The sequence below is a fragment of the Prionailurus bengalensis genome, chromosome E2 (genome assembly GCF_016509475.1).
Source record: "Prionailurus bengalensis isolate Pbe53 chromosome E2, Fcat_Pben_1.1_paternal_pri, whole genome shotgun sequence".
NCBI lineage: Eukaryota > Metazoa > Chordata > Mammalia > Carnivora > Felidae > Prionailurus > Prionailurus bengalensis.
The window spans coordinates 3,409,058-3,433,898 of NC_057352.1; the positions used below are offsets into that span (position 1 = coordinate 3,409,058).

At 55.4% G+C, this 24,841-nt stretch overlaps 1 protein-coding gene across 1 annotated transcript; it reads left to right on the forward strand.

The window, feature by feature from the left end:
• The first annotated feature begins 406 nt into the window (after positions 1 to 406).
• Positions 407 to 24,401, forward strand: PTPRH (protein tyrosine phosphatase receptor type H). The gene is made up of 22 exons (XM_043600972.1): positions 407 to 1,010; positions 3,763 to 3,796; positions 4,014 to 4,280; positions 6,443 to 6,697; positions 7,840 to 8,194; positions 9,454 to 9,518; positions 9,624 to 10,014; positions 11,274 to 11,338; positions 11,444 to 11,749; positions 13,300 to 13,569; positions 14,509 to 14,808; positions 15,153 to 15,419; positions 17,223 to 17,301; positions 17,423 to 17,470; positions 20,346 to 20,436; positions 20,813 to 20,903; positions 21,180 to 21,256; positions 21,350 to 21,484; positions 21,732 to 21,854; positions 22,071 to 22,231; positions 23,581 to 23,716; positions 23,824 to 24,401. The coding sequence occupies exons 1-22, from the start codon at positions 960 to 962 to the stop codon at positions 23,932 to 23,934; spliced, it is 3,678 nt and encodes a 1,225-aa protein (XP_043456907.1). The 5' UTR covers positions 407 to 959; the 3' UTR covers positions 23,935 to 24,401.
• Positions 24,402 to 24,841: the final 440 nt, after the last annotated feature.

Here is a 24,841-nt window from a genome sequence, read left to right on the forward strand (position 1 = left end):
CCCTGCTCACTTGCACTCCCTCAAAATAAATAAACGAACAACGATTACAAATAAATAAATGTGGCTATGATTTATCAAGCGTTTTAAAAGGGCCGGCCATCATTCTAAGATTTTATATGTACGCAGTCATTTCTTACCCACAGTATATCGATAAGCAGTTGTATTCACGTTTTTACAGCTGGGGAATCTGAGTCACTGCGAGTCTAAGCCACTTGGTCAAGGTCAAACGGGGCGGGGGAGGCAAATAAGCAAATACTAACAGTTTGGCCTGTGACGGAAATAGCACAGGGTCCTGACCCCGTCCAACCCAGTGTGGTCCATCTCTGACTGCATCCCCAGGGAAGGGGAGGAGGGAGATGGTTGGAGGACAGGAGGAGGGTGCACCTGGCGGGAGGGGGGGGGACGGGGGGGCCCATATGCCATGTCATATGTGATAGGCAGACAGGAGTGATAATGAACAGGGCTCACACCGTGAGGGCCGCTGTGCTGTGGAGGCAGGGAGAGGTGACGGGGCCTGAGTCAATGCACAGAGCCCACCTCAGGACAGGGCTTTGGACCCAGCCTCCTCTGCCCCTTGACAGATGGAGCTGGAGGTGTCTCTTTCCCAGGCCTGACTCCGGCCTGACCATTCAGGACCTGCTCTGTGCATTCATGGCGGAGGCGGCGGGGAAGCGGCCCCTGACCCAGGCGATTTGGGTGGGGCAGTGTGAGGGGACGCGGGAGGGGAGACCCCATGGCAGGCCTGAGAGGCGGGGCCGGGGCGCAGGAGTGCGCAGAGGTGAGGACCGGGCTGAGGGGTGGGGCGGGGCCGGGAGCCTCCACTTCCTCCTCCTCCCTTCCCACCCTGGCCCGTGGCTTCACCACCATGAGACTCAGAAAGGGGAAATTCTCGCGTTTAAAGTCCAGCAGGTGGAAGGTCAGGGCTGGGACACCTGGGTCCCTCGGCAGTGTCTGGAGACATGATGGGGACCGGAGGGAGCCTCGGGGCCTGGGGGAGCCTGGTGCTGCTGGTGAGTGCTCCCAAACAGGGGTGGGGAGCTGGGATCCTGAGGGAGTAGGAGCTTCCCAGAGAAGGAAGCAGGCTTCCGGCTTGTCAGTGAGCCTCACACCTGGGCTCTCAGATACTGCCGTCCACTGTGAGAGTGAACTGTGCTTTCTGGCAAGACTCAGGCGTGCCCTCGAAGACCCAGGAGTCCGGGCCCCAGACCCTCCTCCCTCAGACCCAGGGGTCCCAGCCCCAGGCCTCCTCCCTCAGACCCAGGAGTCCAGACCCCCAGCCCATCCTCCCTCGGACCCAGGAGTCCCGGCCCCAGGCCTCCTCCCTCAGACCCAGGAGTCCTGCTCCCAGCCCCCTCCTCCCTCAGACCCAGGAGTCCTGCCCCCAGCCCCCTCCTCCCTCAGATCCTGGAGTTCTGCCCCCAGCCCCTTCCTCCCTCAGATCCTGGAGTTCTGCCCCCAGCCCCTCTTCCCTCAGACCCAGGAGTCCTGGCCCCCAGCCCCTCCTCCCTCAGACCAGAGGTCCAGGCTCCCAGTGCCCTCCTCCCTCAGAACCAGGAGTCCAGACTCCAGCCCCTCCTCCCTCAGACCCAGAGGTCCAGGCTCCCAGTGCCCTCCTCCCTCAGACACAGGAGTCCTGCTCCCAGCCCCCTCCTCCCTCAGATCCTGGAGTTCTGCCCCCAGCCCCTCTTCCCTCAGACCCAGGAGTCCAGGCCCCCAGCCCTCCTCCCTCAGACCCAGGAGTCCAGACTCCAGCCCCTCCTCCCTCAGACCCAGGAGTGCAAGCCCCTGGCCCCCTCCTCCCTCAGACTCAGGAGTCCTGCTCCCAGCCCCCTCCTCCCTCAGACCCAGGAGTCCTGCCCCCAGCCCCCTCCTCCCTCAGATCCTGGAGTTCTGCCCCCAGCCCCTCTTCCCTCAGACCCAGGAGTCCAGGCCCCCAGCCCTCCTCCCTCAGACCCAGGAGTCCAGACTCCAGCCCCTCCTCCCTCAGACCCAGGAGTGCAAGCCCCTGGCCCCCTCCTCCCTCAGACTCAGGAGTCCTGCTCCCAGCCCCCTCCTCCCTCAGACCCAGGAGTCCTGCTCCCAGCCCCCTCCTCCCTCAGACCCAGGAGTCCTGCCCCCAGCCCCCTCCTCCCTCAGATCCTGGAGTTCTGCCCCCAGCCCTTCTTCCCTCAGACCCAGGAGTCCTGGCCCCCAGCCCCTCCTCCCTCAGACCAGAGGTCCAGGCTCCCAGTGCCCTCCTCCCTCAGAACCAGGAGTCCAGACTCCAGCCCCTCCTCCCTCAGACCCAGAGGTCCAGGCTCCCAGTGCCCTCCTCCCTCAGACACAGGAGTCCTGCTCCCAGCCCCCTCCTCCCTCAGATCCTGGAGTTCTGCCCCCAGCCCCTCTTCCCTCAGACCCAGGAGTCCAGGCCCCCAGCCCCTCCTCCCTGAGACCCAGAGGTCCAGGCTCCCAGTGCCCTCCTCCCTCAGACCCAGGAATCCAGACTCCAGCCCCTCCTCCCTCAGACCCAGAGGTCCAGGATCCCAGTGCCCTCCTCCCTCAGACACAGGAGTCCTGCTCCCAGCCCCCTCCTCCCTCAGATCCTGGAGTTCTGCCCCCAGCCCCTCTTCCCTCAGACCCAGGAGTCCAGGCCCCCAGCCCCTCCTCCCTGAGACCCAGAGGTCCAGGCTCCCAGTGCCCTCCTCCCTCAGACCCAGGAATCCAGACTCCAGCCCCTCCTCCCTCAGACCCAGGAGTGCAAGCCCCTGGCCCCCTCCTCCCTCAGACCCAGGAGTCCTGCCCCCAGCCCACTCCTCCCTCAGATCCTGGAGTTCTGCCCCCAGCCCCCTCCTCCCTCAGATCCTGGAGTTCTGTCCCCAGCCCCTCCTCCCCGAGACCCAGGGGTCCAGGCCCCCAGTCCCTCCTCCCTCAGACCCAGAGTCTGGGCCCCCAGCCCCCTCCTCCTTCAGACCCAGGAGCCCAGGCCCCCAGTCCCTCCTCCCTCAGACCCAGGAGTCCAGACCCCCAGCGCCCTCCTCCCTCAGATCCTGGAGTTCTGCCCCCAGCCCCCTCCTCCCTCAGATCCTGGAGTTATGTCCCCAGCCCCCTCCTCTCTCAGACCCAGGAGTCCAGACCCTCAGCCCCCTCCTCCCTCAGACCCAGGAGTCCAGACCCCCAGCCCCTCCTCCCTCAGACCCAGGAGTCCAGCCCCCAGCGCCTCCTCCCTCAGACCCAGGAGTCCTGCTCCCAGCCCCCTCCTCCCTCAGACCCAGGAATCAGGTCCCCAGACCCCTCCTCCCTCAGACCCAGGGGTCCAGGCCCCCGGCCCCTCCTCCCTCAGACCAGGTGTCTGGCTCCTGGTCCCCAACCTCAGTATCTTCCCCCATTACCACTTTGCTGATTAACTTCCTGCCCCTCGTCTTCCAGAGCCATAGTTTTCTGAATGTGTAACCATTATCCCCTGGCCTTATCAGTGGAGCCAACCCTAGCTCCTGGGTCCCTGGAGCCCCGCCCCTGCCACACTCCCGGCTGCAGCACACACACACCAAGAAAAGACAGATGGATGTTGCAGTGACCTTTGTTAGAGCAGAGCCTCGAGGGAGGAGACAGCTGGCTGTGTCCCTCCTCTCCCTCAGGCCCCAGTGACTTGGGTTAGGGCAGAGGACAGGAGGGTGGCTGGCCAGATCCCTCCTCCCCCCTCCCCCCTGCCACCAGCCCTGCAGTCTCCCCTGGGTCAAGGGAGACGAGGCTCAGAGTCTGACTCTCCCCTCTGTGTTCTCCCAGGGCCTGTGCAGCTGGACAGGGGCCAGGGCGGCTGGTGAGTGACCCCTGCTGAGTCTACCGCCCACACGGAGAGGTTGCACCCAAACCCGTGTGAGCTCTGGTGTGGGGAGGTGGTCTCACGGAGGGCACGGTGATCCATGGCCGGCACTCAAGGAAACGGTCCTTTCTGGACTCAGGCAAGCGCTGGGTGTCGTGGAAGGCCCAGTACTGACCTCCTGTGCTCACACTGGGCCCTCCTTCCTGATCCTCAGCCCCCAGCCCCGGCAGGAACCTGACTGCGGAGGACCGGACCCCCAGCTCCATCACCCTGCAGTGGCAGACGCCCCGTGGCCTGGACCGGAGGCACCACACCCCCTGGGGCCTGTGGAGCGGACGGGATGGCGGAACTGAGGCCCCACGCACGACCGACACCAGTTTCACGGTGGACGGACTTGGGCCCAGGTCTCCGCATGAGTCTTCCGTGTGGGTGCAGCAGGAAGAGACCAACAGCTCCAAGCAGACTCTGCAAAACAGCACAGGTGAGAGGCAGTCATGGCCATGTTCTCGACTTCTGCTTTTCCCAAAAGGTGGCCGGCAGCGACAAGGACATGGCAGGTTCTGTCGCCCAAGAGAAATTGAACGGAAGCCAAATGTGTAAATTTAAGTTTTCGATCAACCACTTTAATGTTTGTTTGTTTATTTATTGAAAGAGAGAGAGAGAGAGAGAGAGAGACAGAGCATGAGCAAGAGAGGGGCAGAGAGAGAGGGAGACACAGAATCCCAAGCAGCTCCAGGCTCTGAGCTGTCAGCACAGAGCCCAAAGCCGGGCTCCCACCCACGAACCGAACCGTGAGATCACGACGTGAGCGGAAGCCGGACGCTTAACCGACCGAGCCACCCAGGTGCCCCAATGTCAACCACTTTAAAAATAAGTAAAAAGATGGGTGCCTGGCTGGCTCAGATCAAGAGCATGTGACTCTTGATCTCCAGGTTGTGGGTTTGAGCCCCACATGAGGTGTAGAGATTACTTAAAAAGACAAAGAAATTTAAAAGTAGTAAAATGAAACGTGAAATCAATTATAAAATGAGAATTTATTTCGCTCAATAGATCCAAAATATTATCATTTTTAAAAGTTTATTTAATTATTTTTTTTTAATTTTTTTTCAACGTTTATTTATTTTTGGGACAGAGAGAGACAGAGCATGAACGGGGGAGGGGCAGAGAGAGAGGGAGACACAGAATCGGAAACAGGCTCCAGGCTCTGAGCCATCAGCCCAGAGCCCGACGCGGGGCTCGAACTCCCAGACCGTGAGATCGTGACCTGGCTGAAGTCAGACGCTTAACCGACTGTGCCACCCAGGCACCCCAAGTTTATTTAATTATTTTGAGAGAGAGAGAGAGCACATGTGCGAGCAAGTGGGGGAGGGGCAGAGAGAGAGAGAGAAAGAGAATCCCAAGAAGCCTCCTCACTGTCAGTACAGAGATCGACATGGGGCTCGAGCCCAGGTCAGATCATGACCTGAGCCAAAATCAAGAGTCAGATGCTTAACTGACTGAGTCACCCAGGCTTATCCATTTTCAAAAGCAGGCTCCACGAGCAACATGGGGCTCGAACCCACACCCCTGAGATCAAGAGTCGCGTGCTCTACTGACTGAGTCAGCCATGTGCCCCCAAATATTATCAATATTATCATTTTGAAATGTAATCGACATATAAAAGAACCAGAAGATAGTTTACATTTTTTAAATGTTTATTTCTTGAGAGAGAGAGAGAGAGAGAGAGACAGACAGACAGACAGACAGAACGAGTTGAAGAGGGACAGAGAGAGAGGGAGAAACAGAATCCGAAACAGGCTCCAGGCTCTGAGCTGTCAGCACAGAGCCCGACATGGGGCTCGAACTCACGGACCGCGAGATCACGACCTGAGCTGAAGTCGGCCGCTCAACCGACTGAGCCACCCAGGCGCCCCCGTGGGGCTATTTAAAATTCAGTTCACTGGGGCGCCTGGGTGGCGCAGTCGGTTAAGCGTCCGACTTCAGCCAGGTCACGATCTCGCGGTCCGTGAGTTCGAGCCCCGCGTCGGGCCCTGGGCTGATGGCTCGGAGCCTGGAGTCTGTTTCCGATTCTGTGTCTCCCTCTCTCTCTGTCCCTCCCCCATTCATGCTCTGTCTCTCTCTGTCCCCAAAATAAATAAACGTTGAAAAATAAATAAATAAATAAAATAAAATTCAGTTCACTAAAATGGAAAATCCAGTTTCATGTTTTATGAGCTCAAGAGCTCAGATGAGGGGGTCCCAGTCCCCCTCCGTATCCCCCTGGGATAGTGTCTCTTATACTGGGCTTTGGAACAGCATTTCCATCTTTGCAACAGCTCTGTTGGAAACTGCTGGTCTAGACCCTTGCTACTCAAACTCTGGTCCATGGGTGGGCAGTGCCGGCGTGTGCCGAGAACCGGCTGGAGATGCAGAGTCTGGGTCTCATCTCAGACCCACCGAACGAGAACCCGAATCTTAACGAGATCCCCAGTGTTATGTACGCACACTAAAGTTGGACAAGTGCTGGTCTAGACCACACGCCTTACCTCTCCTGGGACCAGAAGTTGAGGCAGGACTGGACACTTTGAGGGCTAAAAATGTCCACTGACTGTACCCCTGATCTGCTCCCTTGCTGACACCGGACCCCTTTCCCTAATTTTTCAGGCCCCTATGCCGTCAGGAACTTGAAGGTAGAGGCTCAGACTACCAGCTCCATCACCCTGATCTGGGAGGAGCCAGGTGACCCTCACTTTCAGAACTACGTCTACTGGATCCAGTGGAATGGGAGTGAGACGCAGAACACAACCAACACCAGCTTCGTGGTGGACGGACTGCAACCCGGGTCCTTGTATGAATTTGCTGTGTGGGCAGAGAAAAATGGAGTCGCCAGCAACGCCACAATTTGCAACGCCACCACAGGTGAGTGCCACCTGCTGCAGTTCTCTCTCTCTCCCCTTTAAAAAACGTTTATTTAGGGGCGCCTGGGTGGCTCAGTCGGTTGAGCGGCCGACTTCACTCAGGTTGTGATCTCGTGGTCTGTGAGTTCGAGCCCCACATCGAGCTCTGTGCTGACAGCTCAGAGCCTGGAGCCTGTTTCAGATTCTGTGTCTCTCTCTCTCTCTGACCCTCCCCCGTTCATGCTCTGTCTCTCTCTGTCTCAAAAATAAATAAACGTTACCAAAAAATTTAAAAAAAAAAAAGTTTATTTATTTTTGAGCATCTCTTTGGGTCACGTTGACCAGGAGTTGAAGAAAGAACATCACAGGTTCTGAGCTGGGATCAGTCAGGGTCTGGGACCCTCTAGAATACAGACATTAAGACTAGGGGATGTCTCTCCTTAGCCACCAGGACTGTGTAGGGAGCACAGGCACGTTGCCTCAACTGTGGGGACATTAGGTACCATGGAATGTGGACACTCTGACCCTCCGACTCTTCTTCTCCTGGTTCCCAAGTGTATCACGGTCTTGAGAATGGAAGCTCAGGCCACCAACTCCATCACTCAGATTGGGAGGTGCCCCCTGGGCCCTGGCCTTTGGGACTACATTTATTGGGTCCAGTGAACTGGAGAGGGAGACAGAATTGAGACCCAACACTTATCCAAAGCTTCAGTTTCACGGTAGAGGGACCCAAAACTGGGACCTTGTATAACTTGTCTCTGTGTGGGCAGAAAAGAATGAATTCTGTGCTGGTTCCAGACAAGAACCCCAGTAAGTCCCCCGATGACAAACATCAATGCCCACTCTCTCTTTTGGTGAGAGCTGAAGAACCAGCAAAGATCGCACCACCTTTGGGTTCTGGGATGCAGCCACCGTCTTTACGGTCTCGCCGAGCTGTGCCCAAATCCTGAGTCCACAGGAGACAGGTGGCCTTTTCTGGGGACGGGCCTGTCTGGGAGTCTGCGGCTGAGCATAAGGCTGCAGGTGTCCCGTCCCTACCCCCAGGTTCCCTGTCTAGAAATGCTCTTTAACAAGGCTGGCTGCCCCAGGAGGAGGTCCGTCCGTGTGTTTTGGACTCTCGTGGACCAGGGAGAGGATATTCTGACCCTCTGTTCCTTCTGCCAGTCCCCAACGCAGTGACGAGCCTCAGTGTGCAGAAGCAGACCAACAGCTCCATCACCTTGAGCTGGACAGCTCCCTCGGACCCAGATCATCCTCTCTACACCTACGGGGTCTCATGGGTCAAGGAGAGCACCAGCGCCATTAGCATCCGGAACACCACAGATACCGGGATCATACTAACAGAACTGGAAGCTGGGAGCTTGTACATCATCACCGTCTGGGCAGAGAGGAATGAGGTCAGCAGTGACAACCGGACACTCACTGGAGCCACTGGTGAGACTCGCGCTGGTTCTAGACAGAGCCAGTACTATTGGGATGGGAGAGAGAGAGAGGGTTGGGGAGACTTTGGTGACCCCACGTAGCCTCATAGAACCTTGAGCTTGTAAGTCTGCCTTCTAGGAAGAGTCCGTCCTCTGCAGCCAGAACCTTCTAATTGTGAGGTCTGTCTTTGGGGATGAAGAGAGCCCCTGACCATCCAGCACCACCCCTCAGGAACCAACAAAGCCAGAAGACAGAAGGGCACGGCTCATCCCAGTATACTAGCTGAACCCCAAGCAACCCAGCTCTCAGCCTATATGTGAAGGGTTCCAAGTGTGACAGGAGCCAAAATTACCCCCAGGAACTAGGTTCACTGTGTGTGCATGGAGCCTGGAACTGTTTAGTCTTCGGCTATTTGGGCTAAGAAGACTAAAGACAACAGCTCCGTCAAGAAAGAAGGGCCCGGGGGCGCCTGGGTGGCTCAGTCGGTTAAGCGTCCGACTTCAGCTCAGGTCACGATCTCATGGTCCGTGAGTTTGAGCCCTGCGTCGGGCTCTGGCCTGATGGCTCAGAGCCTGCATCCTGTTTCAGATTCTGTGTCTCCCTCTCTCTGACCCTCCCCCGTTCATGCTCTGTCTCTCTCTGTCTCAAAAATAAATAAACGTTACCAAAAAATTTTAAAAAAATAAAAATAAATAAAAAACGTTTATTTATTTTTGAGCATCTCTTTGGGTCATGTTGACCAGGAGTTGAAGAAAGAACATCACAGGTTCTGAGCTGGGATCAGTCAGGGTCTGGGACCCTCTAGAATACAGACATTAAGACTAGGGGATGTCTCTCCTTAGCCACCAGGACTGTGTAGGGAGCACAGGCACGTTGCCTCAACTGTGGGGACATTAGGTACCATGGAATGTGGACACTCTGACCCTCCGACTCTTCTTCTCCTGGTTCCCAAGTGTATCACGGTCTTGAGAATGGAAGCTCAGGCCACCAACTCCATCACTCAGATTGGGAGGTGCCCCCTGGGCCCTGGCCTTTGGGACTACATTTATTGGGTCCAGTGAACTGGAGAGGGAGACAGAATTGAGACCCAACACTTATCCAAAGCTTCAGTTTCACGGTAGAGGGACCCAAAACTGGGACCTTGTATAACTTGTCTCTGTGTGGGCAGAAAAGAATGAATTCTGTGCTGGTTCCAGACAAGAACCCCAGTAAGTCCCCCGATGACAAACATCAATGCCCACTCTCTCTTTTGGTGAGAGCTGAAGAACCAGCAAAGATCGCACCACCTTTGGGTTCTGGGATGCAGCCACCGTCTTTACGGTCTCGCCGAGCTGTGCCCAAATCCTGAGTCCACAGGAGACAGGTGGCCTTTTCTGGGGACGGGCCTGTCTGGGAGTCTGCGGCTGAGCATAAGGCTGCAGGTGTCCCGTCCCTACCCCCAGGTTCCCTGTCTAGAAATGCTCTTTAACAAGGCTGGCTGCCCCAGGAGGAGGTCCGTCCGTGTGTTTTGGACTCTCGTGGACCAGGGAGAGGATATTCTGACCCTCTGTTCCTTCTGCCAGTCCCCAACGCAGTGACGAGCCTCAGTGTGCAGAAGCAGACCAACAGCTCCATCACCTTGAGCTGGACAGCTCCCTCGGACCCAGATCATCCTCTCTACACCTACGGGGTCTCATGGGTCAAGGAGAGCACCAGCGCCATTAGCATCCGGAACACCACAGATACCGGGATCATACTAACAGAACTGGAAGCTGGGAGCTTGTACATCATCACCGTCTGGGCAGAGAGGAATGAGGTCAGCAGTGACAACCGGACACTCACTGGAGCCACTGGTGAGACTCGCGCTGGTTCTAGACAGAGCCAGTACTATTGGGATGGGAGAGAGAGAGAGGGTTGGGGAGACTTTGGTGACCCCACGTAGCCTCATAGAACCTTGAGCTTGTAAGTCTGCCTTCTAGGAAGAGTCCGTCCTCTGCAGCCAGAACCTTCTAATTGTGAGGTCTGTCTTTGGGGATGAAGAGAGCCCCTGACCATCCAGCACCACCCCTCAGGAACCAACAAAGCCAGAAGACAGAAGGGCACGGCTCATCCCAGTATACTAGCTGAACCCCAAGCAACCCAGCTCTCAGCCTATATGTGAAGGGTTCCAAGTGTGACAGGAGCCAAAATTACCCCCAGGAACTAGGTTCACTGTGTGTGCATGGAGCCTGGAACTGTTTAGTCTTCGGCTATTTGGGCTAAGAAGACTAAAGACAACAGCTCCGTCAAGAAAGAAGGGCCCGGGGGCGCCTGGGTGGCTCAGTCGGTTAAGCGTCCGACTTCAGCTCAGGTCACGATCTCATGGTCCGTGAGTTTGAGCCCTGCGTCGGGCTCTGGCCTGATGGCTCAGAGCCTGCATCCTGTTTCAGATTCTGTGTCTCCCTCTCTCTGACCCTCCCCCGTTCATGCTCTGTCTCTCTCTGTCTCAAAAATAAATAAACGTTACCAAAAAATTTTAAAAAAATAAAAATAAATAAAAAACGTTTATTTATTTTTGAGCATCTCTTTGGGTCATGTTGACCAGGAGTTGAAGAAAGAACATCACAGGTTCTGAGCTGGGATCAGTCAGGGTCTGGGACCCTCTAGAATACAGACATTAAGACTAGGGGATGTCTCTCCTTAGCCACCAGGACTGTGTAGGGAGCACAGGCACGTTGCCTCAACTGTGGGGACATTAGGTACCATGGAATGTGGACACTCTGACCCTCCGACTCTTCTTCTCCTGGTTCCCAAGTGTATCACGGTCTTGAGAATGGAAGCTCAGGCCACCAACTCCATCACTCAGATTGGGAGGTGCCCCCTGGGCCCTGGCCTTTGGGACTACATTTATTGGGTCCAGTGAACTGGAGAGGGAGACAGAATTGAGACCTAACACTTATCCAAAGCTTCAGTTTCACGGTAGAGGGACCCAAAACTGGGACCTTGTATAACTTGTCTCTGTGTGGGCAGAAAAGAATGAATTCTGTGCTGGTTCCAGACAAGAACCCCAGTAAGTCCCCCGATGACAAACATCAATGCCCACTCTCTCTTTTGGTGAGAGCTGAAGAACCAGCAAAGATCGCACCACCTTTGGGTTCTGGGATGCAGCCACCGTCTTTACGGTCTCGCCGAGCTGTGCCCAAATCCTGAGTCCACAGGAGACAGGTGGCCTTTTCTGGGGACGGGCCTGTCTGGGAGTCTGCGGCTGAGCATAAGGCTGCAGGTGTCCCGTCCCTACCCCCAGGTTCCCTGTCTAGAAATGCTCTTTAACAAGGCTGGCTGCCCCAGGAGGAGGTCCGTCCGTGTGTTTTGGACTCTCGTGGACCAGGGAGAGGATATTCTGACCCTCTGTTCCTTCTGCCAGTCCCCAACGCAGTGACGAGCCTCAGTGTGCAGAAGCAGACCAACAGCTCCATCACCTTGAGCTGGACAGCTCCCTCGGACCCAGATCATCCTCTCTACACCTACGGGGTCTCATGGGTCAAGGAGAGCACCAGCGCCATTAGCATCCGGAACACCACAGATACCGGGATCATACTAACAGAACTGGAAGCTGGGAGCTTGTACATCATCACCGTCTGGGCAGAGAGGAATGAGGTCAGCAGTGACAACCGGACACTCACTGGAGCCACTGGTGAGACTCGCGCTGGTTCTAGACAGAGCCAGTACTATTGGGATGGGAGAGAGAGAGAGGGTTGGGGAGACTTTGGTGACCCCACGTAGCCTCATAGAACCTTGAGCTTGTAAGTCTGCCTTCTAGGAAGAGTCCGTCCTCTGCAGCCAGAACCTTCTAATTGTGAGGTCTGTCTTTGGGGATGAAGAGAGCCCCTGACCATCCAGCACCACCCCTCAGGAACCAACAAAGCCAGAAGACAGAAGGGCACGGCTCATCCCAGTATACTAGCTGAACCCCAAGCAACCCAGCTCTCAGCCTATATGTGAAGGGTTCCAAGTGTGACAGGAGCCAAAATTACCCCCAGGAACTAGGTTCACTGTGTGTGCATGGAGCCTGGAACTGTTTAGTCTTCGGCTATTTGGGCTAAGAAGACTAAAGACAACAGCTCCGTCAAGAAAGAAGGGCCCGGGGGCGCCTGGGTGGCTCAGTCGGTTAAGCGTCCGACTTCAGCTCAGGTCACGATCTCATGGTCCGTGAGTTTGAGCCCTGCGTCGGGCTCTGGCCTGATGGCTCAGAGCCTGCATCCTGTTTCAGATTCTGTGTCTCCCTCTCTCTGACCCTCCCCCGTTCATGCTCTGTCTCTCTCTGTCTCAAAAATAAATAAACGTTACCAAAAAATTTTAAAAAAATAAAAATAAATAAAAAACGTTTATTTATTTTTGAGCATCTCTTTGGGTCATGTTGACCAGGAGTTGAAGAAAGAACATCACAGGTTCTGAGCTGGGATCAGTCAGGGTCTGGGACCCTCTAGAATACAGACATTAAGACTAGGGGATGTCTCTCCTTAGCCACCAGGACTGTGTAGGGAGCACAGGCACGTTGCCTCAACTGTGGGGACATTAGGTACCATGGAATGTGGACACTCTGACCCTCCGACTCTTCTTCTCCTGGTTCCCAAGTGTATCACGGTCTTGAGAATGGAAGCTCAGGCCACCAACTCCATCACTCAGATTGGGAGGTGCCCCCTGGGCCCTGGCCTTTGGGACTACATTTATTGGGTCCAGTGAACTGGAGAGGGAGACAGAATTGAGACCTAACACTTATCCAAAGCTTCAGTTTCACGGTAGAGGGACCCAAAACTGGGACCTTGTATAACTTGTCTCTGTGTGGGCAGAAAAGAATGAATTCTGTGCTGGTTCCAGACAAGAACCCCAGTAAGTCCCCCGATGACAAACATCAATGCCCACTCTCTCTTTTGGTGAGAGCTGAAGAACCAGCAAAGATCGCACCACCTTTGGGTTCTGGGATGCAGCCACCGTCTTTACGGTCTCGCCGAGCTGTGCCCAAATCCTGAGTCCACAGGAGACAGGTGGCCTTTTCTGGGGACGGGCCTGTCTGGGAGTCTGCGGCTGAGCATAAGGCTGCAGGTGTCCCGTCCCTACCCCCAGGTTCCCTGTCTAGAAATGCTCTTTAACAAGGCTGGCTGCCCCAGGAGGAGGTCCGTCCGTGTGTTTTGGACTCTCGTGGACCAGGGAGAGGATATTCTGACCCTCTGTTCCTTCTGCCAGTCCCCAACGCAGTGACGAGCCTCAGTGTGCAGAAGCAGACCAACAGCTCCATCACCTTGAGCTGGACAGCTCCCTCGGACCCAGATCATCCTCTCTACACCTACGGGGTCTCATGGGTCAAGGAGAGCACCAGCGCCATTAGCATCCGGAACACCACAGATACCGGGATCATACTAACAGAACTGGAAGCTGGGAGCTTGTACATCATCACCGTCTGGGCAGAGAGGAATGAGGTCAGCAGTGACAACCGGACACTCACTGGAGCCACTGGTGAGACTCGCGCTGGTTCTAGACAGAGCCAGTACTATTGGGATGGGAGAGAGAGAGAGGGTTGGGGAGACTTTGGTGACCCCACGTAGCCTCATAGAACCTTGAGCTTGTAAGTCTGCCTTCTAGGAAGAGTCCGTCCTCTGCAGCCAGAACTTTCTAATTGTGAGGTCTGTCTTTGGGGATGAAGAGAGCCCCTGACCATCCAGCACCACCCCTCAGGAACCAACAAAGCCAGAAGACAGAAGGGCACGGCTCATCCCAGTATACTAGCTGAACCCCAAGCAACCCAGCTCTCAGCCTATATGTGAAGGGTTCCAAGTGTGACAGGAGCCAAAATTACCCCCAGGAACTAGGTTCACTGTGTGTGCATGGAGCCTGGAACTGTTTAGTCTTCGGCTATTTGGGCTAAGAAGACTAAAGACAACAGCTCCGTCAAGAAAGAAGGGCCCGGGGGTGCCTGGGTGGCTCAGTCGGTTAAGCGTCCGACTTCAGCTCAGGTCACGATCTCATGGTCCGTGAGTTCGAGCCCCGCGTCGGGCTCTGGCCTGATGGCTCAGAGCCTGGAGCCTGCTTCTGATTCTGTGTCTCCCTCTCTCTCTGCCCCTGTCCCGTTCATGCTCTGTCTCTCTCTGTCTCAAAAATAAATAAAACGTTGAAAAAAAAATTAAAAAAAAAAAAAAAGAAGGGCCCAGAAGTAAGGAAGGACCCTGCCTCGGTCTGCTCACCTGAGAAAGGTGATGCGTAGGACCCAGGGCGATAGACTCAGGACAGAGAGGGCCCTGGTGATCCTGGTCCCTACCTGGCCTCTCTTCTGAGGTTCACTCTTCTTAGGAAGTGGACTCGTCTGGTGACTGAGGGGTCAGGGAAGGTGGGCAGGCTCAGGCGGGAGGGTCCTTGAGGATACAGCCACCCCCTTGACCTCCTGTCCTCCCTCCTCAGCTCCCAACACAGTCATGGATCTACACAAGGAAAACCAGACGAGCAACTCAATCATCCTGCGGTGGAAGGTCCCCACAGACCCTCACTCTCAGCTCTACACGTACTGGGTCCAGTGGACCCCTGGGGGACATCCCCAGGGACAGCAAGACCCCCAGGGACATCAGACCAACCACACAGGCAGGACCAATGACAGTTGGTATGAGGTGCAGACCCTGGAACCCGGGACTCTGTACACCTTCAGCGTGTGGGCAGACAGGAACAACGTGACCAGTTATGCGCAGAGCCTCCTTGCATCCACAGGTGAGATGGGCCCCCTTCTACCTGGTGGGAGCTGAGGTGGGGTCCGGGGGCAATGGGAAGAGTGGACTCCAAATCCCATCAGGCCATGGGGTCATGCCTTGCTAAGCTGCAGTGATACAGAGAGCCCAAGGGCTCATGGGAGTGGTAGTCCGAAGGGATCTGTTGCGTGTCCATTGGGGGAGGACAGAAAATGAGAGGTGAAGAGAGGTGTTTTGGTTTTGGGAGGGAAAGGATGTGCTAGTTCTCAGAGAATTGGCACCAGCGGCGGGAAGCGGGGGTAGGGTGGGGAGATGGAAAGGCACCCTGTATGGCTCCTACTGACTCCTCCTGTCTCCTCCACCCAGCCCCGAGCCCAGTCACCATCACCTCCTGCATCAGCACCTCTGGGGGCCACGGGGTCATCTTGACCTGGTCCTGCCCCATGGGAGGCTACGAGGCCTTTGAGTTGCAGGTGGGTGGACAGCGGGACTGCCAAAATGGATCGTCCTGTGGGAGGGGCGTGTCTGTGTGGGATCTCCAGCCAGCTCAGTCTTACCCAGCCACCGTCACCACCATCTGGGATGGAATGAGGGCCCCGTCTGCCCCTGTGACCTGCCACACGGAGAATGCAGGTAAGCAGATCCCCACGGGGACAGAGCTACGGTGAAAGACTCTCTAGATCCCATCGGGCTCTGTTGTGAAGGAGTCTTACCTACACAAGGGGTCCTTTGTGTTTCCCTGCTTGCTTTCTTTGCTGCTTTCTTCAAAACCACTTTCTTGAGATATAATTCACATACCATACAATTCACCCACTGACAGTGTACAGCTAATGGCTTCACTACACCCACAGGACTTGGCCAACCCATCACTCTTACACTATTTTCATTACTCACTAAAGAAAAATCACCTCCTTACACCATCAGCCCCTAATTCCCTCACTTCCCCACCAACCTGGCCTCGGTAATCTCAAATTTATCTTCTGTCTCTATAGATTTGCTTGTTTTGGACGTCTCCTAAAAATATCATCATCCTTCTGTGATGTGTGTCATCAGTCTTTGGTGGCCGGCTTCTCTCACCTGCTGTACCATTTCTAAGGTCCATCAATGTTGTAGCACGTATCGGTGCTTCATTGCCTTTTATTGTTAAATAATATTCCACTGTATGCAGAGACCACATTTCGTTTATCTGTTCGTCTGTGGATGGGTCCGTTGGGTGGTGTCCACTCTTTGGCTATTATGAGTAATGGTGCTATGGACATTCATGTACCCATTCCTGTGCAGAAAGGAACTTTCTTTCTCTTGGGTATATCCCCAGGAATGGAGTTGTGGGATCAAGTACTTAACTCTGTGTTTATCTTCTGGAGAAGTGCCAAACTTTTTTTCCCCAACACGACTGCACCATGTTCCACTCATTGGTGGCGTATTTGGGAGAGGTTTGGGCCTCATACTTAGTAAAACTCTGATCATATACCTTTGATGGTGGCCATAAGCTTCACTGGGCCCCATCTGTCACCTTCTATGAATCAGGACCTCTTATAAGATTGCGTCTCTTATCTGGAGAGAGATGGCAGGTTGGGGCAATGATAGATAGATGCCCAACTGGGCTTCTCTGGTTCCTGCTGCCCAGGAACGTCTCTTGCTTAGCAGCAAAGAGGGTCTCTGGAAGGGAGAGGAAAGATCCCTGTGTCCATGGGGACCAGGTCCATTAGGGGAACGGGCTGTGTGAGACCCTTCTAGAGCCTGTTGACAGGTCCTCGTAACCAGGGCTGTTGGGAAGCTGCATCCTGGGGCCACGACAGCTGATGGAGGCAGGCTGGAGTCTGCTCCAAGACCAGATGTCTAAGGACAGACCCTGAGGGATCTGTGCCCATTAGAGCCTGGGGCCAAGACCGTGGGCACCACCACTGCAGGGGTGCCCTTCTGCTAGCAAACAGAACCTCTGAAAACACGAGTCTCTGTTCTGGCGGGAGGCATCAATGCCGTCAATGTGGTTTCTCAATCTTGACCCTACTGACATTTGGGGATGGATCGTTCTTTGCTGTGGGGGCCGTCCTGTACATTGTAGGATGTTGAGCAGTGCCCCTGACCCCCGCCTGCTGGATGCCAGTGCAACACCACTCCCATGGTGCCAACCCAGAATGTCCCCAGACATCGGTGACAGAATCGCCCACGCCGAGAATCATTAATCTGGGCCAAGGAGGGGAAGAGGCACTCTGGCAGCCAGGTTACCTGAGCAAATGATATCTTTGGACCAGGCTCCTCGGGAAAGTTGGGTGGGAGGTGGGGCTCTATCCAGAGGCCTTCTCCTCTCCTTTCTCTGCCCTCGCATCTGCCCTGTCAGCCCTCCGGTCACAGTCTGGGTGAGGACAGAGCTAGGAGAGACAGGTTGCCAGTGGAAGAGGCTGACTCCAACGGTCCCCGTACTTCCTAACCCAGGGGTCATCGCCGGAGCCATCGTTGGCGTGGTCCTGTTTCTCATCCTGGTGGGCCTGCTGATTTTCTTCCTGAAGAAGAGGTGGGACTCGTCACAGGGCTGACTGACCATCTTCGGGTGGGGACGGGGTGGCAGGGAGAGGGTGAGGATCCCTGTTCCGGCCTGACCCCCCAAGCCTTCTGTTCCAATGTCTCTTTCCCAGGCACAAGAAGAGCCAGAGGAAACCGGCACCCAAGGTTCTGGGCTCCAGGTAAGCAGAAAGAGTTGGAGAAGTATCTGGAAGAAGCACTGTCAGGTCAAATCGAGGGGTGCTTGCTGGTCACCGGATAGGTCAACGGGTGGGCTCAGCGAACCCCGACACGCAATGCTCTCTGCCCCAAGGATCGCAAGCCTTTCATCGCCCCCCTCCGGCCTGGGCCAGGGGCTCTGGAACCAACTCCAGCTCTGGGATTATGTGCCTCCAACAAAAGATTCACTCAGCACGTGTATCATGTGTCAGGCACTGTTCTAGGCACAGAGGACACCGTGAGAGAAACAAAGATTCCTGCCTTCGTGAAGCTTACATTCGAGCACAAAAAAAATCATTAATAAACAAGATAATAGAGGTTGTGATACAGGAGGCAGTAGAGCAAGAAGTGGCGATAGAAAAGGTAGAAGCCGATTTTATTTTATTATTTTTTCCTTTTGTTTTTGAGAGAGAGGGCAAGCAGGGGAGGGGCAGAGAGAGCGAGAGAGTGAGAGGGAGAGAATCTCAAGCAGGTTTCATGCCCAGCACAGAGCCCAACGCGGGGTTCCATCTCCCAACCGTGAGATCGTGACCTGAGCTGAAAGCAAGAGTTGGACACTTAACCTCCTGAGCCACCCAGGCACCCCGGAAAAGGTAGAAGAATATTTAAGATAGGGTGTTAAAATTAGAGAAAATTGGAGAAAATTGTCCAGGTAAAGCCATACCAAGAAGATGACTAAGAGGAAGTCATTTGTGCACAGACTCATGTGCACATCTTGGGAAATGGCGTTCCAGGAAGAGGAGCCAGCAGGTGCAAAGGCCCTGGGGCAGGAGCATGCTGGGAGCATTTAGAGAATGTTGGGTATCTCGGCGACTGAGCAGAGTGGCACCAGAGTGTCACGTGGGGGCAGCGGGTCCAGGAAGAAGACAGGAGCAGAACTAAATGCTGCTGAGCCATCCCTCCAAGGATGGACTGAGAGGCGGCCCTTAGAATTGGAGATAAGGAGGGGCACCTGGGTGCCTCAGTGGGTTGAGCGTCCGTCCGACTTCGGCTCAGGTCATGATCTCCCAGTTCGAGGGTTCGAGCCCCGCGTCGGACTCTGTGCTGACAGCTCGGAGCCTGGAGCCTGCTTCCGATTCTGTGTCTCCCTCTCACTCTGCTCCTCCCCCACTCATGCTCTGTCTCTCTCTCTCAAAAATAAATAAACATTAAAAAAATTAAAAAAAAAAGAATTGGAGATAAGGAGGCAAATAGGATAGGGGGACTTTGGGGAAAGGGGTCACTCCCCTGTGGAGTGGTGCTGCAGACACCAGGCATTGGTGATGTGGAGAAAAGAAGCAGAGAAAACTGGTGTGTGTGAGCAGTTTAAACGTGCACGGGCTGTGTTAACAGGCTTTGTTGTTGCTTAGGTGTGATAAAGGCAACAGATCCCAAGAGGGGAGTCCTCAGTAAGTCACACAGGCTCAGTCGGGAGGCAGGGGAAGTGGGGACAATGGTGGGCAAGAGCCTTAGTTATGGTTTCCGTGGGAAGGAATGGGTAGCTCGAGGCCAGTGCAATGATTTGGGCGAGCTCCGGGGTGTAAGGGCTGCCTCTGGTTGTCAGGCACCCGGGCCTGAGGGCTGAGGGCAGCTGCATAGTGGCTCAGCGTGTGACAGCCACATGCACGAGGTGGTGGGCCTGTGGGATTGACCACTGCTCAAGAAGGGCGGACTGGCCTCTAGCCCCCGGCCTCCGAACTGGGCCAAGACAGTGTTTATAAAGCTGTCTTACAAGAGGATGAGCAAGAAGGAGCTGGAGCTGCGTGAGGTCAAAGACTTTTTAAAAAAATTTTTTTAATGTTTATTTATTTTTGAGAGAGAGACAGCCAGCAGGGGAGGGCCAGAGAGAGAGGGAGACACAGAATCGGAAGCAGGCTCCAGGCTCTGAGCCGTCAGCACAGAGCCCGAAGCGAGACTCGAACTCACGAGCTCACGCTGAACTGACGGAGCTACCCAGGCGCCCCCACATTCCCACTGTTGTGCAGCCGTCCCCACCGTCTGTCTCCAGAACTTTTTCATCTTGCAAAACCCAAACTCTGTCCCCATTGAACAGGATCCCCCCTCCGCCTCCATCAGCCCCTGGTGCCCCGCCCGGTCTACTCTCTGTCTCTGGATTTGACTCCTCTAGGGACCTACCTCACAGAAGTGGATTCACACAGTATTGGTCCTTCTGTGACTGGCTTATCTGAGCTAGCATAATGTTCCCCAGATTCACCCATGATGTGGCCTGTGTCCCAATGTCCTGCCTTTTTTTTTTTTTTAATGTTTATTTATTTATTTTGAAAGAGACACACAGAGAGAGTGACCAGGGCAGGGGCAGAGAGGGAGAGGTGAGAGAGAGAATCCCAAGCAGGCTCCGTACTGTCAGCGGGGCTCGATCTCCTGAACTGGGAGATCATGACCTGAGCCGAAATCAAGTCTGACGAAGTTAAGTCTGATGCTTAACTGACTGAGCTACCCAAGTGCCCCATATTTGAAAAAAATTTAAAACACTGAATTGATAGAACCTGAGAACAGATACTGGTTGCCCGAGGCAGAGGGTGGAGGGTAGTTGAGTCGGGAGAAGAGGGTCAAAAGAAATAAAGAGCGACCCCCCCCCAAAAAAAAAGGCCCAGGGATGTCTGGGTGGCTCAGTGACTTCAGCTCAGGTCATGATCTCACGGTTTGTGAGTTCAAGCCCCACGGCGGACTCTGCTGACAGCTCAGAGCCTGCTTGGGCTTCTGTCTCTCTCTCTGCCCCTCCCCCGCTTGCTCTCTGCCTCTCAAAATAGATAAAAATAAACTTAAAAAAAAAAAGCCCTTTCTTTTATCCCAAGATCACAGGGCCAAGGGAAGTTAAACTCTGCCCTTTTCCCACAGCCTCCTGGAGAACATTCCGGCACAAGACTTTGCTGCCCACGTGAGGAAGAACGAGAAGGATGCCAACAGCGGCTTCGCGGTGGAGTACCAGGTGTGGTGACGAGCGAGGGGCTGAGCTGAGCCCCACGTGCCCACCCCAGACCTCGCCACACCTTTCTTTGCGTATGCAAAAAAATTCAGGCACAATTATGTTTTCGCCTGTGACACCGTTACGCGCCCTCGGGTCAGCCCTAAGGAAACACGTTGGTTTCCCCGAGTTGTGTCTTCTGTTGCCTACCTCTCTGGTCCCCACTGTCCCCCAAGCCTCCCCAATGCCCTGCGGGGTGATGGTACACGTTTCTGCGGGTGCTACAGAATGCCAGGGCGCGGGGGTGAGTGGGGCGATGCTGAACGGGGGTGCCCTCCGGGGAAGATGGAGAGACTCCAGGGTCCATGCTCCCCACCCCCCTCTCTGCCTCTGCCCGCAGCGATTGGCTCTGGAGGGCACCAAGCAGTCTCAAATGGTGGCCTCAGCCCTCGAAAACAGTGCCAAGAACCGTTACCGAAATGTGCTGCCCTGTGAGTTTTAAAGCCTCTGCTGACTTTACCCCTGGCTGTGACTTTGTCAATACCCCATCCCTGGCCCCTTCCCTTATTCCCTATGGGACACAAAGCTCTTACCCCCTGTGAGGAGGGCACCCAGCCCATTCCTCCCTGCTGAAGTCAATCCACCCTTCTTAGGGCTCCCAGAGCCTGTGTGCCCTCAGTCCCTGGGTCTCAGTCTTGTCTCCACACCTTCCTGGGTCTCCCACGCCTGTCTCTGCTTCACTAACTAATGCTGGCCTCTTCCTCTAGACGACTGGTCCCGGGTGTCCCTGAAGCCCCAGCAGGAGGAACCAGGCTCCGACTACATCAACGCCAGCTTCATACCTGTAAGGTTGTGGCTGCGAACCGGGAGGGCGTTGAGCAAAGCTGAGCAGAGAAGGACTGGAGGGGGTTGTGACCTGCCTGTTTTCTCCCATCAGGGTCTCTGGGGCCCCCGCGAGTTCATTGCAGCCCAGGGCCCCCTGCCCCAGACGGTGGCTGACTTCTGGCGCCTGGTGTGGGAGCAGCAGAGCCGCACCTTGGTCATGCTGACCAACTGTGTGGAGTCCGGCCGGGTGAGGGATCCGCAGGGTCTAGGTGTTGAGCCTTGACCTCCCATGTGACCCCAACCTCCTCCAGTACCCTCAGCCCATCCATTGGTCCATATAACCCAGTGGCCTTGAGAAGGAGGGGTCCTCCTGGCTGGGATGAATCTACACCTGGCTGCCTGTAGGTCTCGCCTCATCACCAGGCACTGAGTACAAGAGCCCCGGTGTAGACGGGCATCAGGACAGGTTCTCTGACCTCTCAGTCGTTCCCCAGGTGAAGTGTGAGTACTACTGGCCTCTAGACGCCCAGCCATGCACATACGGGCACCTACAAGTGGCCCTGGAGGGTGAGAAGGTGCTGGAGAACTGGACAGTACGAGACCTGAGGGTCCGGCACGTAAGTCTGCTCCACCCTGTCAGCCCCACCCCGACCCTCGCTCCCTCCCCCAGAACTATCTGGGCAGTCGACTCCTCAGAACCCCTCCTGAAGCCTAGACTTGCGTCACTGTCTCAGGGGACCACAGTGTGCCCAGGGATGCCCCCCACCAGTCAGAAACCAGCCCACCCTGGGGTGCTGAGCGCTCCCTGCCCAGCCTCCCCTCCCTCTCCCTAGATCCAAGAGCAGAAGACACTACGTGTACGTCAGTTCCACTACATGACCTGGCCAGACCACGGCGTCCCCCACTCCCCAGACCCCTTGCTGGCCTTCTGGAAGATGGTCCGGCAGTGGCTGGACCAGACCGTGGAGGGAGGCCCCCCCATTGTGCACTGCAGGTGAGGACCCGCTGGCTCTAAGAGAACAGCCCCTGCCGGTTTCGGGAACCAGAACCTTCTACAGGAGATGGAAGAGAGGAGGAGGGGAATGCGTCGGTGGAGAGAAGGGAGGAAGGGGTGAGGGGCAGGAGAGAGAAACAGTCAAAGGTTTTGAGAAACATTTGAAACACCTCCAGTGCACGCCGGGAACCTCATCCCGCCCATCACTCTCCTGTCGTTGATACTGAAGACTGTAGAGGAGGTTATGGGCGGGGGGGGGGGGGGGGACGAAAAGAGGCTTGCTCCAGAGTGGCCGACAGCCTCTGAAATGGGGGCTCTGGTTACAGTGACAGTTGCATTCGGGGAGCACGTACCGCCAGTGACGTGATGGAAACTCCGCAGTCACGGTCTTGCTGGTCCTCAGGGCAACCTCATGACCAAAAGGGTTTCCTCCCCATTACAGCGCTGGGGAAACCCAGTCAGAAAGTGAACGTCTTGGGTTCAAGGCGTAAGGGGTCAAGCTGATGCCTGTGGTGGCACTCTTACATTCTCTGCTGCCGCCCTGTCCCGGATAGCACCCCCTGGAGGTGTCCCCAGCAGGGGGTCATCCCCTCCCCCAAGCACAGAAGGGACTCCTGCGTAATGGTTAAGGCGGTTGATTTGAACCGGAAAAAGGATCGAAGCACTGGTTCGTTCCACCATGTGGAAGAACCTTGATAACACGGTGCTGAGTGAAATGAGACAGACACGACAGGTCACATGTAGTAGGATCCCGTTTATGGGAGATGTCCCGAATAGGTAAGCCCACAGAGCCAGATTGATGGTCACCAGGGGCTGGGGAGAGCGGAGAGTGGGGAGCGACTGCTTAGCGGGTACAGGGTCTCCTTCTGGGGGGACGAAAGTGTCTGGGAACTAATTGGATGTGGTGGTCACACAACATCGCGAATGTACTAAATGGCACTGAACTGTTTACTTTAAAATGGGTTTATGTTTAAAAAATATTTTTGAATGGTCAGCTTGGGAGTTCCTTTTTCTCGTGTGTGAGCTCCAGAGTCTCCAGGGACAGACAAGCGACCTCACTGCTCTCAGCCTCCATTTCTCCATCTGTAAAATGGGTGTGCTGTTAGCTCCTACTTCTCAGGCTTGGGAAAAGTGACAAGGGCGCATAGGGCATTGGAGGCAGGGCCGGGCAGACAGAAGGAGCTCCAGGCAGAGTCACACACAGTGGCTTTTACCACTTACACGGTATCCCCCCAGAATGCTATCTTGCTGAATAAAAAACTCTGATCCCGGGTGCTCCAAAAATAGATCCCTCCAATCAGCCAAGACTCCCCCTTCCTGTGGCCTGACCCCTTCTTGTTCCTGCCTAGTGCTGGCGTGGGCCGCACAGGCACCTTCATTGCCCTGGACGTCCTGCTGCGGCAGCTGGAGCGTGAGCGTTTTGTGGGAGCCTTCAGCTACGTGCGGAAGATGAGGGAGAGCAGGCCTCTCATGCTACAGACTGAGGTGATGGGGTTCCCGAGGGTACAGGGGGGTGGGGGTGGGGCCTGGGGGGAAAGCAGGCCCAGGCTCAGAAGGGCACTCCTCACCCCCTACCCCGTGCTCCTCCCCAGGCCCAGTACGTGTTCCTGCACCAGTGCATCCTGCAGGGTCTCCAGCAGTCACCCCTAGCCCCAGCAGAGAAAGGGGCTTCGTACGTGAACCCGCTGTATGAGAATGTCTAAGCCACAAGAGAGTTGAGACCCCAGTGGAGACTCAGACTCTGGATCTCCACTTGAGCCCAGATTCCTGGAGCCCTGGGAGAGCAGAGGGCTGGGGTCCCAGACACCTGAGTCTTGCAGGAGGAGGGGAGGCCTTGGTGTCTAAACTGTTTCCCTGGAGGACAGAGCGCAGGTGGGAGCGGGTATCCTGGATTCCTGGTCCCTTGGAGGAGGAGGGATGGGAGCTAGGCTTTCCTAGTTCTTCGAGGGAGGAGGAGGCTGGAGGCCTAGGCTGCTGGATTCTGGGAAAGGAAGAAATTCGCGTCTGGAACTCTAGCTACCCCTGGTGCAAAGGCAGACAGGATCCATCCCATTTTTTATTCCAGAAACCAAATCTGTCTTCTAGGATTTGAGATTTCCCTGCAGCCCACTGCGTGTACATATCTTTTTCTTCTATCCCATAATTTATTAAATCACTATTCTCCCCCAGAGATGCTTGCTATAGTGGATTTCTGGGTCTGGAAATAATATTGGGGTGGGAGTGGGGCTGGATTCCTGATGTTTAAGCACTGAGGTAAATGTCCTAGGGAAGAAGCGAGACCCATAATTTTGCACCCGAAAAAAAATGTGTTTGGATGGTTGAGTCTCTTAGAGAGGGCTGGAGGTCCACACTGTGTTCCAGTGTCTGTCCGGTTCCTGAAGCCAGGAGCATAGGGGCTTGCTTCCTGGGCCTGGTGCTAGGAGATCCTAGAGGGTGGGGTGATGTCTAGGGCGGATTCACTAGAGACTTTCACGCTGAGTCTTGTGTCTGGATACCTGACTACTTGGGTACTTGGGTCTCCCGAGACAGTCTCTGGGGTCCTAGGACAGGGCATCCTGGTGGGGGTAGGGGCGGACAGAGGGGGCCTAGATGCCAGACAGTTGGACAAGA